At 41.7% G+C, this 12,500-nt stretch overlaps 1 protein-coding gene across 1 annotated transcript; it reads left to right on the top strand.

Annotated features, from left to right (window-relative positions):
- Nucleotides 1–1,614: 1,614 nt before the first annotated feature.
- On the top strand, nucleotides 1,615–4,556 carry irx1b (iroquois homeobox 1b). The gene is made up of 4 exons (XM_048229756.1): nucleotides 1,615–2,085; nucleotides 2,838–3,843; nucleotides 3,993–4,068; nucleotides 4,247–4,556. The coding sequence occupies exons 1-4, from the start codon at nucleotides 1,840–1,842 to the stop codon at nucleotides 4,290–4,292; spliced, it is 1,374 nt and encodes a 457-aa protein (XP_048085713.1). The 5' UTR covers nucleotides 1,615–1,839; the 3' UTR covers nucleotides 4,293–4,556.
- The last annotated feature ends 7,944 nt before the right edge of the window (nucleotides 4,557–12,500 follow it).

Raw genomic sequence — 12,500 nt, 5'->3', positions numbered from 1 at the left:
GTTTCCCCTCTTCCAGACGAGATAAGTCGGAGGAATTTATTAACAGTACATATTTCCACAGAGACTCTATGGAAATCATGTCTACAAAAAGATGGCGGGGGAGAGGACTAAATTATCCCATCAGCGTAGAAACGTCGAGCGGTTTTCCTAAGTGTCTGTCGCAGAGGTGGCTCTAAACTGTGACTGACAAACACACCAAGCGTGGTTGACGGACAGGGTATGCCAGGCTAAAGAATGACTCTTTTTAACATATCATTTCATGTTGGGGTTTAGCCAGATGGGCTTCCTCGACTCTGCCATTGCTGAGCAGCGTCTTTTTATAATGCCACACAAATTGGCCGCTTGCTCTTCTGTGGGCAGATAGCCTACAGAGAGAGAGAGAGAGAGAGAGAGAGAGAGAGAGCAGAATATCCTATATGAAGCATTATTAAAATTCTATGCAGGAGGGGAATCTTTTTTTTTTTTAAATCGCCTTTGCCAAAATGAGGGCTAACCGCGGTAATTAAATCATTAAATCCCTCTCTACGCATCGCAGGACACGGAGAGAATTAACTAACCACCCCGCCAAACTCATTTGCTACTCGAGCATGAAATTATGACTTTTTTGGATAAATAATTACAAAGCTAACATCTGATAGCGTGGAGTACCCAGGGGGAGGATTAGCAAAGACAGGGGTGTTAGCCCTCATTACGAGCTTGAGATGAGAGGACGGGAGAGAGAATATACTGGGACGGAGAGATAGGCTGTGATTTTAATTGCAGGTTTCTCTGGTTGGCTGCTTATCACAACCTCTCAGAGGGATCAAATGGCTCGACAGAAAGAGGCATTTCATTAACCTGTCGCCTTATCACGGGACAACCTGTATGATGCTAATGGGCAAATTACCATAAACGGGATCGTCTGTTTCCCTGTTGGATGTTATTGAGTCCCTCTTTTTTCTTAACGAAGAAGGGTAAGTGTGTGTGTGTGTGTGTGTGTGTGTGTGTGTGTGTGAAAGATGACACAATACTCTGCACTTCTGTCACCCATTTACATACCAGCCTGCCTGAAATTGTTTTTGCCATATCTTCCCCTTTTTGCGCAAAACTGTCACGGGCATCCATGCATTAGGCATAATTTAATATCTTCAAATGGTGTGAATGAAATCTGCAGCCTAGTTTGAAAAAACAATGTGATCAACTCATGATGATTCAAATTCAGCTATATTCATCATTGGTTTGCCTCTCCCAAAACAATAGCCGTCCAAGTAGGCTAATTCTTACTGAGGCTTATAGGATATATTTCCGGATGGTACAGACATATCTGTTGTTTTCACGCAGACTTTACAGTAATTCATCAATAATGGGCGTTTTTTAGAATTAAACAGAATGAAGTTAAAATGTGATTTCAAATTTGTAATGTTTAGATTTAAAAACTGTGCATAGACATACAGTCCTTAGTCACTTACCCACAACCAAACTTTAACCTCCGAAAATAAACACTTAAATAGCCCATAATCACCTCTCCCTCCTCCCTCCTTATCCTTTCCCAAACACACACACACACACACACATACACACACACACACACACGAGAAAGAGAGAGAGAGACAACCCCGACCAATGCACTAATCGTATGCTCCCGATAAAGGAGGGGCCTCGCGCTTAAGTAGCATGCCAATCAAACCGTCAACTTCAAATTGTGAGGAGTCCTAAGGGTGGTCACATCACTTGGCGCTCAACTGCCGCTTGGAGTGTATCCTTGGGACAACCGCGAACGGAGAAGTCTGCAGTGATTTTGACATCTTACCTTACTGGAGTCTTTTTTTTTTCTTTCGAGTGGCTTGACTGAAATTGGACATGTCTTTTTCTCAGCTGGGTTACCCCCAGTTTTTGAGCGCCTCCCCAGAGGCTTACGGTGGAGAGAGGACCGGAGTTTTGTCAGCATCGACCCGAGAAGGGAGCTCTGAAAGCGGTGGGAATCCGTCTGCAGGAGCGCCGGCAGTCACATCGATGTTGGGCATGTATGCAAGCCCGTGGACTGCGCAAAACTATAGCGCTTTTCTCCCCTATAACAGCGCCGAACTGGCCCTACTGTCCCAAATGGTAAGAAGATGAACATGGCATTGCCATTGATTTACGTGTTGAACACTCCAAGTAATATAGCGGTAAATCCGAAAAAGAGTGAAAGTTATAATGCACCCGAAATACATCTTTAAAATTAAAATTGTGTAAATGTCAATATGCAAATAGGCTTTAATCAGAAGATGGTGGCTCTTTGTATCTTGCACATATGTGTCGAAAACGTTGGATTCATTTAATATATGATACGGGGAAATCATTTCCATTACTTTGGCTTGTATTTGGGAAATGTTATTTTTCAAACTTAAAAGATCATCTGTTTCCCATCGTTTTAGTAAATGATGTGACCTGTGTCTGCAAGGCAAAACAACGAAATGACCTAATACAATTTTCATTTTAATCAGTCACTTAAGTTGTGTAGCCTTCTTAAATCTGACATATTTTATGGGAATTAATTATCAATATTTACAGCCGTGATTTCAATCAGATAAATATAATTATTTTGCTTAATATGACACTATGTAGCCTTATCGACAATATTTCTCAATAACTTAAATAAAGGCGAAGCATCCAGAATTGTCACAGTGCATAATATAATCCATATATGATTTAGGTTAGTTTAAATCATTGCATCTCCCCCTGTTTATTTCCAACGTTGGCCTTTTTAGTTGTCCAGTCACTATTTCAGGCTAAATTAACCCATACTGTAGTGTTTCGTGGATGATTTGAGGGCCTAAATTGTTATCAAGCACAAACTTTTGTCTTTATGTTTTCAGGGTTCGCAATATGAGCTGAAGGATTCTCCTGGTGCCCATCCCTCAGGCTTCGTGCATCCGGCCCCCGGCTTCTACCCATACGGCCAGTACCAATACGGAGACCCGTCCCGAGCGAAGAGTGCCACACGGGAGACTACAAGCACTCTGAAAGCCTGGCTGCAGGAGCACAAGAAGAATCCTTATCCCACCAAGGGAGAGAAGATCATGCTGGCCATCATCACCAAGATGACCCTTACCCAAGTGTCTACCTGGTTCGCCAACGCGCGCAGGCGACTAAAAAAGGAGAACAAAGTGACGTGGGGACGCAGCGCTGAGGATCGTGACGGCAGGATATTTGACAGTGACAACGAGGAGGATCATGACAAGAATGAGGATGACGAAGAAATTGATTTGGAAAGCATCGACGTCGTCAAAACAGACGAAAATACAGAGGAGCAAAGTAAGCTGGAACAAGTGTCCCTCGACAAGCCAAGTGCTGGTGAACGTGTTAATGTGGAAAATATGGAGCCAAAACGGACTTTACCTCTTCCCGAGCTCAAGGGTGTGAGTGATTCGCTTGCTATTAATAAAGAACCACAAGTTGTCAAAAATGTCCCTGCACTTTCCCCCGATGGACCAGGATGTCACAGGCCCTCAAACACTAAGCCAAAGATTTGGTCTTTGGCGGAGACGGCAACTAGTCCTGACAACTCTCAGAAAGTTGGTGCGCTCACGGCCCCTGTAGGCCTGCGAACCTCTCTGCCGTCTCACCACCCAGCATTTCTCCCGACTCACGGAATATACACTTGCCAGATTGGAAAACTGCACAACTGGGCGGCAAGTGCCGCCTTTCTCAGCGCCAATTCCCTAATGAACGTCAGGTCACTTCTGGGTGTTAATCAAAGCAGTCACAACTACAGCCACAGTCCCGCGGCGCACATCAAGAGGTCACCATCACCGGCTGGCCATTCAGGACCAGAGGGAGACAGCGAAAATTCGTCGGACGGCTTCAGCCCTCAACGTCATGGTACATGTCAAATACATTTAATTTCATATTTTTCCTAAACATATTGAATTATACTGTCACAGAGAAATCTGTCACAATTGTTTTGACCTCTTGATATTGGATGATTTAAATGCCAATTAACAATTTTTTGTGTTTTCATGTGACTGTAGATCAGGAAAACGTGCAGCAGAGGATCGAACCACGGACACCAGTGCTGAGATCGCCATTCCCACAAATGCATGACAGGTAATTTCGCCATTATTTTGCAAGGTTTTGCAATAACATTGTTTGATAGCCACTGCAAATGTGTTTTAATGTATGTTTAATTTTGACAAAACTACGCCAATTTCCCAAACTTTCCAGAACTTAGACAACAATATTGTTTCAACCTGATATTTATTTTCTCCAAATTCTCCTTCACCAGGTCTCACCACGAAGCAACACATCGGGTTTTGAAGACCGTCTCCTGAGCAGCGAAAATAAATAAATAAATTATTTAATGAGAAATCAAGAACAAGTTAGCCTATATGTCATATAACAGTGTCCTAGAAAATATACTGATCCCATAACATATCACACCATGATTTCATTTCATGTTTGCTTTCGCGTTTATCTTGTAACCTATGTTGTTTTTCATTATTACTTTATGGAGAACTATTTGTAAAAACGGGAAATTTGTCCAAAGATTATATTTTGTGTAATAAAGAAAACGAGATACTGGGTCGTTACGCTGATAATTTTGTGATATTGTCTTTACTTCCTCATTTGTGGAAATACATCAGTGTTAAGGTAAAGTAGGCCTACCGTAAACATTTTGACGAGACAGTCGAAAACAGTCGTAAGTTATTATTAAGGAGATACAATCCGTTTTTAAGATACATATTTTTTTCTCCTTGAACTCGAAAAATACACGTTTTTAAAATAAATATCGCATTTACACGGTTCATTTGTAGCGCCTTTAACAAACGGGTCTGATCAATGAGATTCCCAACACTTGGTGAGTTCCATAGGCTACCTTTTTTGAGAGACAACAGCGACCTCTATCTGTTAAAAATAGTTTATTTCAATGGCACATATGGGCTAGTTTCAGTGGTTCTGCTACAGGTTTGATGCCAGCTACATATACTTTAGATATTATTTCATATGTAGGCCACATGATATTGAAAGTCAAGAGTTTCGTCTGAAGGCGTTATAAAAAAAAAAGGGTCTGTCTGTGTGTGTGAGTGTGTGTGTGTGTGTGTGTTGGGGGGGGATCCACTCAGCCTGAAGCAAATATTTAGTGTGGAATTTCACTACAGGTAATGCAACCAGTCAAAAAACCTCTTTGTACAGGACGTTAACTGGCGCGGAAACCTCTATGCCTACCGTGATGTATCTCTATATGTGACCTATTGGCCTACTTGTCTGTGACAACAAAGGATGGCATACAAAGCATGCAGAGTAGTAGTTTGTATTCGTTTAATTTCTAGAAACATTGATGTTTTAAGAACGTTTCCCAAAGATTATGTCAAGACATTGCTCACGATTTAAATGATTGAACGTCTAGTTGGAAACCCCAATAGTCACAAATTGTCTATAATACTCACAATGATTAACATCCTAATTCAGATACAATATCTTAAAGATAGACCTATTTTTTATTTTTATTAGGCTAATAACAGCAATAGGCTACAGGTGTGATGTTTTTTTTGTTTGTAATAAAGCATTACGCAAGTAGGCCTGCATTGACTTCGCCTTGTGGGATATCATGAGGACATGTAGCCTAGGCAGGCTTTACCTCCCAAATTACTAAAACAAGGTTTTTTAAATTAACAGTATAGTAAATAGTTTACGTACAGTATGTTAGCATGTGAGAATGAAATACATATCAGCTGTTGGACAAGCAGCTGGTGGCAGGCGAGCCAGCGAGCGAGGCCTGGCCGGTCAGCTTAAGTGAGATCATGTCCGTGCAAGGCAAGATTTCGGAGAAGGTGTTGAGAGGAGTTCGCCCGGATATCAGTGTGTGTGTGTGTGTGTGTGTGTTTGAGGAGGCGGGGGTAGTGGTGAAGGGGGTGCGCAATAAAAGCACATATCATGTCCAAGTCTCTGAAATTAACTGAGTCTTCTCTCTTCTCCCTGTGTTTTCGTAATAGCCCTGCTAGCTCAGTTAAACCAACAGTCGCATGGTCAGACAGACGTGCACCGAGACCCCAAAAATATATCTGTATGTTTACGTGAGGATAATCTAAATAAAGGTGACTTATTCGTAATTGTTTGAAGATGTGTTTACACTTCATGTTCTCGGCAGAAATACAGTCTCTGCAGGGAGGTGGGCGGAGATGTGAATCATTTTTGTTTCGTGGATGATATAAGGGGAGTAGTGACAGACGCACATCTGTTTTGGGGTCGCCCGAGTGCACAGCAATAGCCTAGCACATTCTTTCTGCATGATAAGATGTAGATTTATCGATTCGCTAATTAAATGCATGATCGTGGATCATTAAAGCAGTATTCTGAAAGTGTTGGGGAACACCACGAGTCAGCAAAAAATGCAACAGTGTTGTGTTGTTGATGCTTCCAAGTGAAAAAGGTCAATAATGCATTGCGCAGTTGCGGTTTGGAGTCAAAAATCTAGGTTTTAAGAGGTTTGTTCTTTGGAAATTTTGTTTGTTATGACATTGGAAATGATGAAATTCATAAATGTCTGTCGAAACCCAATCAACAACGGGTTTTGGTTGTTTATGTTTCAGATGTGATCAATAAGCCCAGATGCAAGTTAAGGCAGACGAATTCTTTGATCAAGCTGGGAGCAATGGATTCTATATCAACAGTTTACCCAATGTTCTGTAAGCTGGACATCAATTTGCAAAAGCAATACGTTCTAGTTTATTCCACCCATTCGCATTTAGCCTACCTTTTAAATGCTTTCCTCCTTTTCCCAAGGACACAGCAGTCACCGCAGTGCTATCTGTCATTCCACCTGGTCAGGTGAGGTGTCAATCAAAGGCGTAATCCCGAGCCGAGCATCAGTCATGTTAAGGCATATCTGTCCCATGCTAATATAGTAGCAGTATGCCATCCTTGGCCTTTGTGGGTCCACCTCGATAAGACATTAAATGGCAGCCTGTTTGAAAGGCCAAGTTTGGAAAATTTGGGAAATGAATAAGTGAAACCAGGAAGGTGTGAAGGACGAACTGATGGAGGTATGACTGTGTGTGTTTGTGTGTGTGTGTTGGAGGGAGTGGGTGTATGCATAAATGAATGAATAAATAAGCCAAAGATGTAGCCAAAAATGGACCAACATGTATTTAATGTTTATCCTGAAATAATCCAATGCATGCAAAGCATGAAAATATTGATTATACTGAAATACCAAACAATTACTAACCAAATATTCTTTAATAAACACTACCATTCTTTAATAAACACACTACCATATCTCTGCATTTCCACCAGTAAAGAAATCCAAACCTATATATAGTATTATATAATAAGTCATATATATTCTCATGAGGTTTTGATGGACAAAATAATCCAGTTAAAAATGGTATGTGATATATTTACAAAGAGTTTCTGGGCAGACTCAAAGAAAAACAGAGATGATTGAAATCCAAGCAGTATCCACATGGGCAGTGTCAAATATTATGGTGATAGGGTAATCCCCCCACTGTGAGGTACTTTACAGAGGAGATATATTTACTGACGGTTATCTCTTTCGCTCACACCCACATAAAACTCACCCACCCCCAACACACACACACACACACACACACACACACACACACACACACACACACACAGTCCCAAAAATACACAGGCACAGCAAAGATATCACTATTTAAAGATTTATCGTTTACAACCCCCATAAAAAAAAAAAAAAACACACATGTAAAGAGAAACACACTGGCAAATATAAATACACACACACACACACACACACATGCACACACACACACACACTATCATTTTTAAATGCATCACATTAAAACAAGGATGCAGACAACCCTGTTTTTAGACTTAGTGAGAGGAAGGCATACTTGTCATGTCAATGTGGATAAACAAAAGAGAGTAATTCATGTCTCTGTGTCTGTGTCTATCTGTGTGTGTGTGTGTGTGTGTGTGTGTGTGTGTGTGTGTATGTACATGTATGTACACAGTGCATGTATGTGTGTGTGTGTGTGTGTGTGTGTGTGTGTGTGTGTGTGTGTGTGTGTGTGTGTGTGTAATGTAGTGTATACCTGTCCTTAAGTCTTCGTTACTGCGTGTATTTTACAGAGTGCATGCCTACATGTTTGTCCACATATGTCTTTGTGTCATCAACACAGACTATGAGGAAAGTATCTGTGCTTCTTGTCTCTCTTTCTCTCTCTCTCTATCTCTCCCTCTCTTCAATTCATTATTCTTTTCAGTGTAAAATATTGCCAAAGCATTAAAAAAGAGTAAAATAAATAATGGTAATGATAATAATAATTATTATAATAATGATGAAAGAAAAATGTAAATTAATAAAGAAAAACTAAAGTATAAATAAGAATTGCATTCCAAAAGCATGAATTAAATGGATCACAGGCTAAAACAAACATAAACTCTCTCTCTCTGCTCCACACAGGGTTTATATTAACCCAATCAATTACAAACGAGGGGAGCGAGGGAGAGCCTAGGTCAGCGGGGGGTGAAAGAGAGAGAGAGAGAGAGAGAGGGGCCACTGAAACCTTGCTCTGGAATGAGCTGTTGCTAGGCGCGCCATGCCGCGCTCTCAAATCTCCCCTTCAAGCCGGCCCTGGCCGCCGCACACACACAGAGAAAAGAGTCTTTCATGCCTAAAGAGACAGCCTCAGTCTGCCTGTGAGTGCACCGGTCATTAGAATGCGCTGGACCTCTGTTGAGGGGGCCTGAAGGAGAGGGACCTCGTCACAAAACGCCTCTAGCCAGCGGCACAAGGGCTCGTCCTTGTTGAAGAGACACCAAGGGGATGACGACCAGAGTCACAGTGGCCCTGCTAAAAAAAAGGAGGTTCCTTTTTTTGCGCGTTCGGGACTGTCCTGCATTTTTGCCGGTCTTTTTTTTGTGCCCGGTGCCCTCATGCTGTAATCCTTGACTGGACGCACTACAGTCCACGGTGGTGTTTATGTGTAGGTCAGCTTTGTTTATTTATATGCCCCAGACACTGTCAAGTGGAGGTTAAATGCTTTTTAGACATGAACAAACTTGCAAATCAGCAGAGATTGACATGGGGTGACTACAAAATAGATCCGTTGGCTGGACACAGGACGCGGTTGCATTCTGTTTGTGGGTTCGCGTTTTGGCAGGGAAAGGGCAAGGGGTGTTTGCCATTCCTGTCAGAGAAAGAGGCCATTAAATCACTAATCCGGCGATAATGTCAATTAGTGCTGCTGTATCAATCCCACTGCTCCTGCTGTTCTACCCCCAAACATACACACCCCCAGGGCTGGGCGCTCTCAAAACACTCCCACTATCTTAAAATACACACACACACACACACACACACACATACATCCCCAATATTTTTTTCTCCTTTTCTTGCGGTGTCTGGCAATCATACACACACACATACTCAAAGACACACTACCACACATCCTCACACATACACATCTAAAACCACTGACATAAAAGACTGGCCACAAATGCATACACACACACACACACACACACTTACACACACTCACACATGCTTTATAAGTCCTCAGCTGTCCCTTTCCTGACCCTACCTACCCCACCTCCACCTGATATAAACCTTTTAACTGTGCATTTCGCTACCTCATACGTCCCTGAGGTAGAAGCCCTGCCTTTTCATCATTCCTGCACTAACCATGTTATTTTTCTATTAGACCCCGTTCATCGCAAACAAATTATGACCATGCCCTGTAATCCAATATGCTAATACTGTCCACCCTAGTACACCATCCCCATGGCTTACAGTGATATTTCCGCCTCCCCCGCCCACACACACAATGATCCACCAACACACACTAGTGAGACCACACAAATACTCCAGCGCCAAAATAAACACACACACAAACACACACACACACACATACTCTCACTCTCTCTCTTTCTCTCTCTCTCTCACACACACACACACAAACATACCCCCCACACACACATAGTTATAATACCCATCACCACCCACATGTCTCACTTCCAGTGCCAAAACCATAAAATCCAGCCATTCCCATCCTGGCCTCCCTCTTGCCTTAGAAAGACTCAATTGTGTTACTGTAGCTGAGTTTTCCTGTACAGCCGTGTGTTTGCTGACTTTGTGGTAATGGCAGCCTCCCTGGGGGACTCTTACCGGCTCCTTAATCGCAGCTAAATTGATTCCCGAAATGAAAATGGTAATTGAAACCCGCAGTGTTGTACCATAAACCGGCGCCGAGAGAGATCTGTTGCATTGCTGCCACCTAGAGGTTGAAATGTGCAGTGTCTGGAGATGGACGGATTATGAGAAGGATATCCATAGAGGGCGCTGTTGGACAAAATGAAGATGCAGAGCAACAGAGAGAGAGAGAGAGAGAGAGAGAGAGAGAGACTACTTGAAAGAATCAAGGTCTCACACAGGTTCTAAGATGCATTTTAAGAGATGAGATCACCTGTATCTATAAGTATCTATGTCTTGTTATTTTCTACTTATGATAAGATGAGAGCTCGCAACTAGGCTTAGACCTCCTTTGCTGCCAGTTTAAATCCACATAGTTCTCTTGAAGGCATGAGATACAGCTTCCTCTGAGATGGCAAACAGGAGGGTCAGGTTTGCTTTACTGGACTAAAGCACATTTGTATTCACATCACTGCCAATGAAAAGTTTGACCTCTGCAGGATTGTGTGAGTCATTACAGAGAAGGCTGTCGCCAGCATTTATAGATTTATAGCCTTATTGCCACAGTGCTACTTTCTACATTCCCTAAGTCAGCCCATGTTCGTGTTCTTATACACCCGTTGCTAAAACAGGTGCTCAGAGAAAAGACTGGATTGGACAGACCACAGGTCTCTACTTACCAAAAGAAAATGTCTACACCATGTGACTGTCAGTGACTGAAATGTCTACACCATTGAGCTGTCAGTTAACTTGTGGAGAGATGGCCTGTGATGGCCCAAAGTATATTAATAAAAACATTTTTCACATAGATCTGTTTCTCGAGGTCACCAAGTAGCCTGCTGTCGGTGCGAGAAAAAAAACTAAACAAAACTAAATAATGATCATGCCACCAGAGTGTAGCTGTTGGCTGCAGCAACCGTTTTAGGTCTTTTTCCTTTAAGTTTAAAACAATTAATTAACCATATGGCCTTACCAGATTCTGTATGATCATTAATCCTAAACAAATAGAATTGCTACATAGAAATGTATAGAATGCTCTACCTATGTGCACATACTATTATGAACTTTGTCATAGTATGAGACATGGGTCATATGCCATGCTGCATTGTACTACATTATGGTGAGTTATTCATTTACCACTGTGATAATATCCTTAAATAAACAAACTAACTAATGTGGCACTAGATCAGCCATAAAAATGTCCCTATAAAAATGTCCCCATAATGTACGATAAACTCATCATTCTATGGTCCGGCAAGTTCTCAGTAAACAGTATTAAGACTACCAAGCTATAGCATAATTAGAACACCCAGATTTGCAACATCAAAAAGGTAAAAGTACTGTAACTATCCGCAAATTCTTCTGGACAACACTATCAACCTGTTCACAGATTTATAGGTAATTTCTCATTCATATTCTGTACTAAGAAAACACATGTTTTCGTCATAACAAATGTACATAAATTAATGCATATGATTAGCCTGGGAACACCCAGACCTTCACAATTGTACAATTGGGAGTTGGGTTGATAAAGGTTCATTGACTTTCAGTAGGGGCGCAACTAGCAGTGAAATTAAACTTAAATCGGTACATTAACCTCTTTAACAAATAATTTCAAAAGTGTAGCAATCTTGTTTGAAAATGCAGTTGTTTACTCAATTCCAAAGAAATACATGTCCATGCCGGATTGGCAATTGTATTTGTGTGCCCGTGTTTTAGGGACATCACTGCCTCTTGGCCAGACGGACTGCAGAGCAAATCCCAAATTTAGGCTAGCATGCGCTATGATGCGTTCAAGAGGATTATATGAAGGGGTACTAGAATGAATCAAATGAGTTTTATGCAGTGGATGCATTCTAATTCTATGCTCCCAGTGTAACTTCATTCAAATGTCCTCATCAGTGGTTGACATGGACTACACAGTGATCACAGAAACAGCGACGAATACAGACACCAGTGGACCTTTCTGTTGAAACAAAACATTGATACCAAATTCCACAGGCAGGGGATGAGAAAAGAGAGAACGAAACAAACACAGAATTCCTATTAATCATGAACATATTTCTTTCTCATTTCAGATTAAGCCCTTGGGTAAATGGGAAATATTAATAGGGAGGGTGAAATGTATGACTGTGCTTTCAAAGGCTACGCCCCATTGGACACAGCAAGCCCTCGATGCCACTATTCGAGGAAGAGTTCTAATCAAAATTTCAATTGTGAGCTCTCTCTCTCTCTCTCTCTCTCTCTCTCTCTCTCTCTCTCTCTCTCTCTCTCTCTCTCTCTCTGCCACCCTGGGGTAGTTCCAGGCTGCGCTTGTGTGTTTCGATATAAATGGATGGGAGAATGAAAATGGGGGCGAGAG

This window comes from Alosa alosa, chromosome 20 (assembly GCF_017589495.1).
Source record: "Alosa alosa isolate M-15738 ecotype Scorff River chromosome 20, AALO_Geno_1.1, whole genome shotgun sequence".
In the NCBI taxonomy this organism is placed as follows: domain Eukaryota; kingdom Metazoa; phylum Chordata; class Actinopteri; order Clupeiformes; family Clupeidae; genus Alosa; species Alosa alosa.
This window is presented reverse-complemented; position numbering and strand designations above follow the sequence as displayed.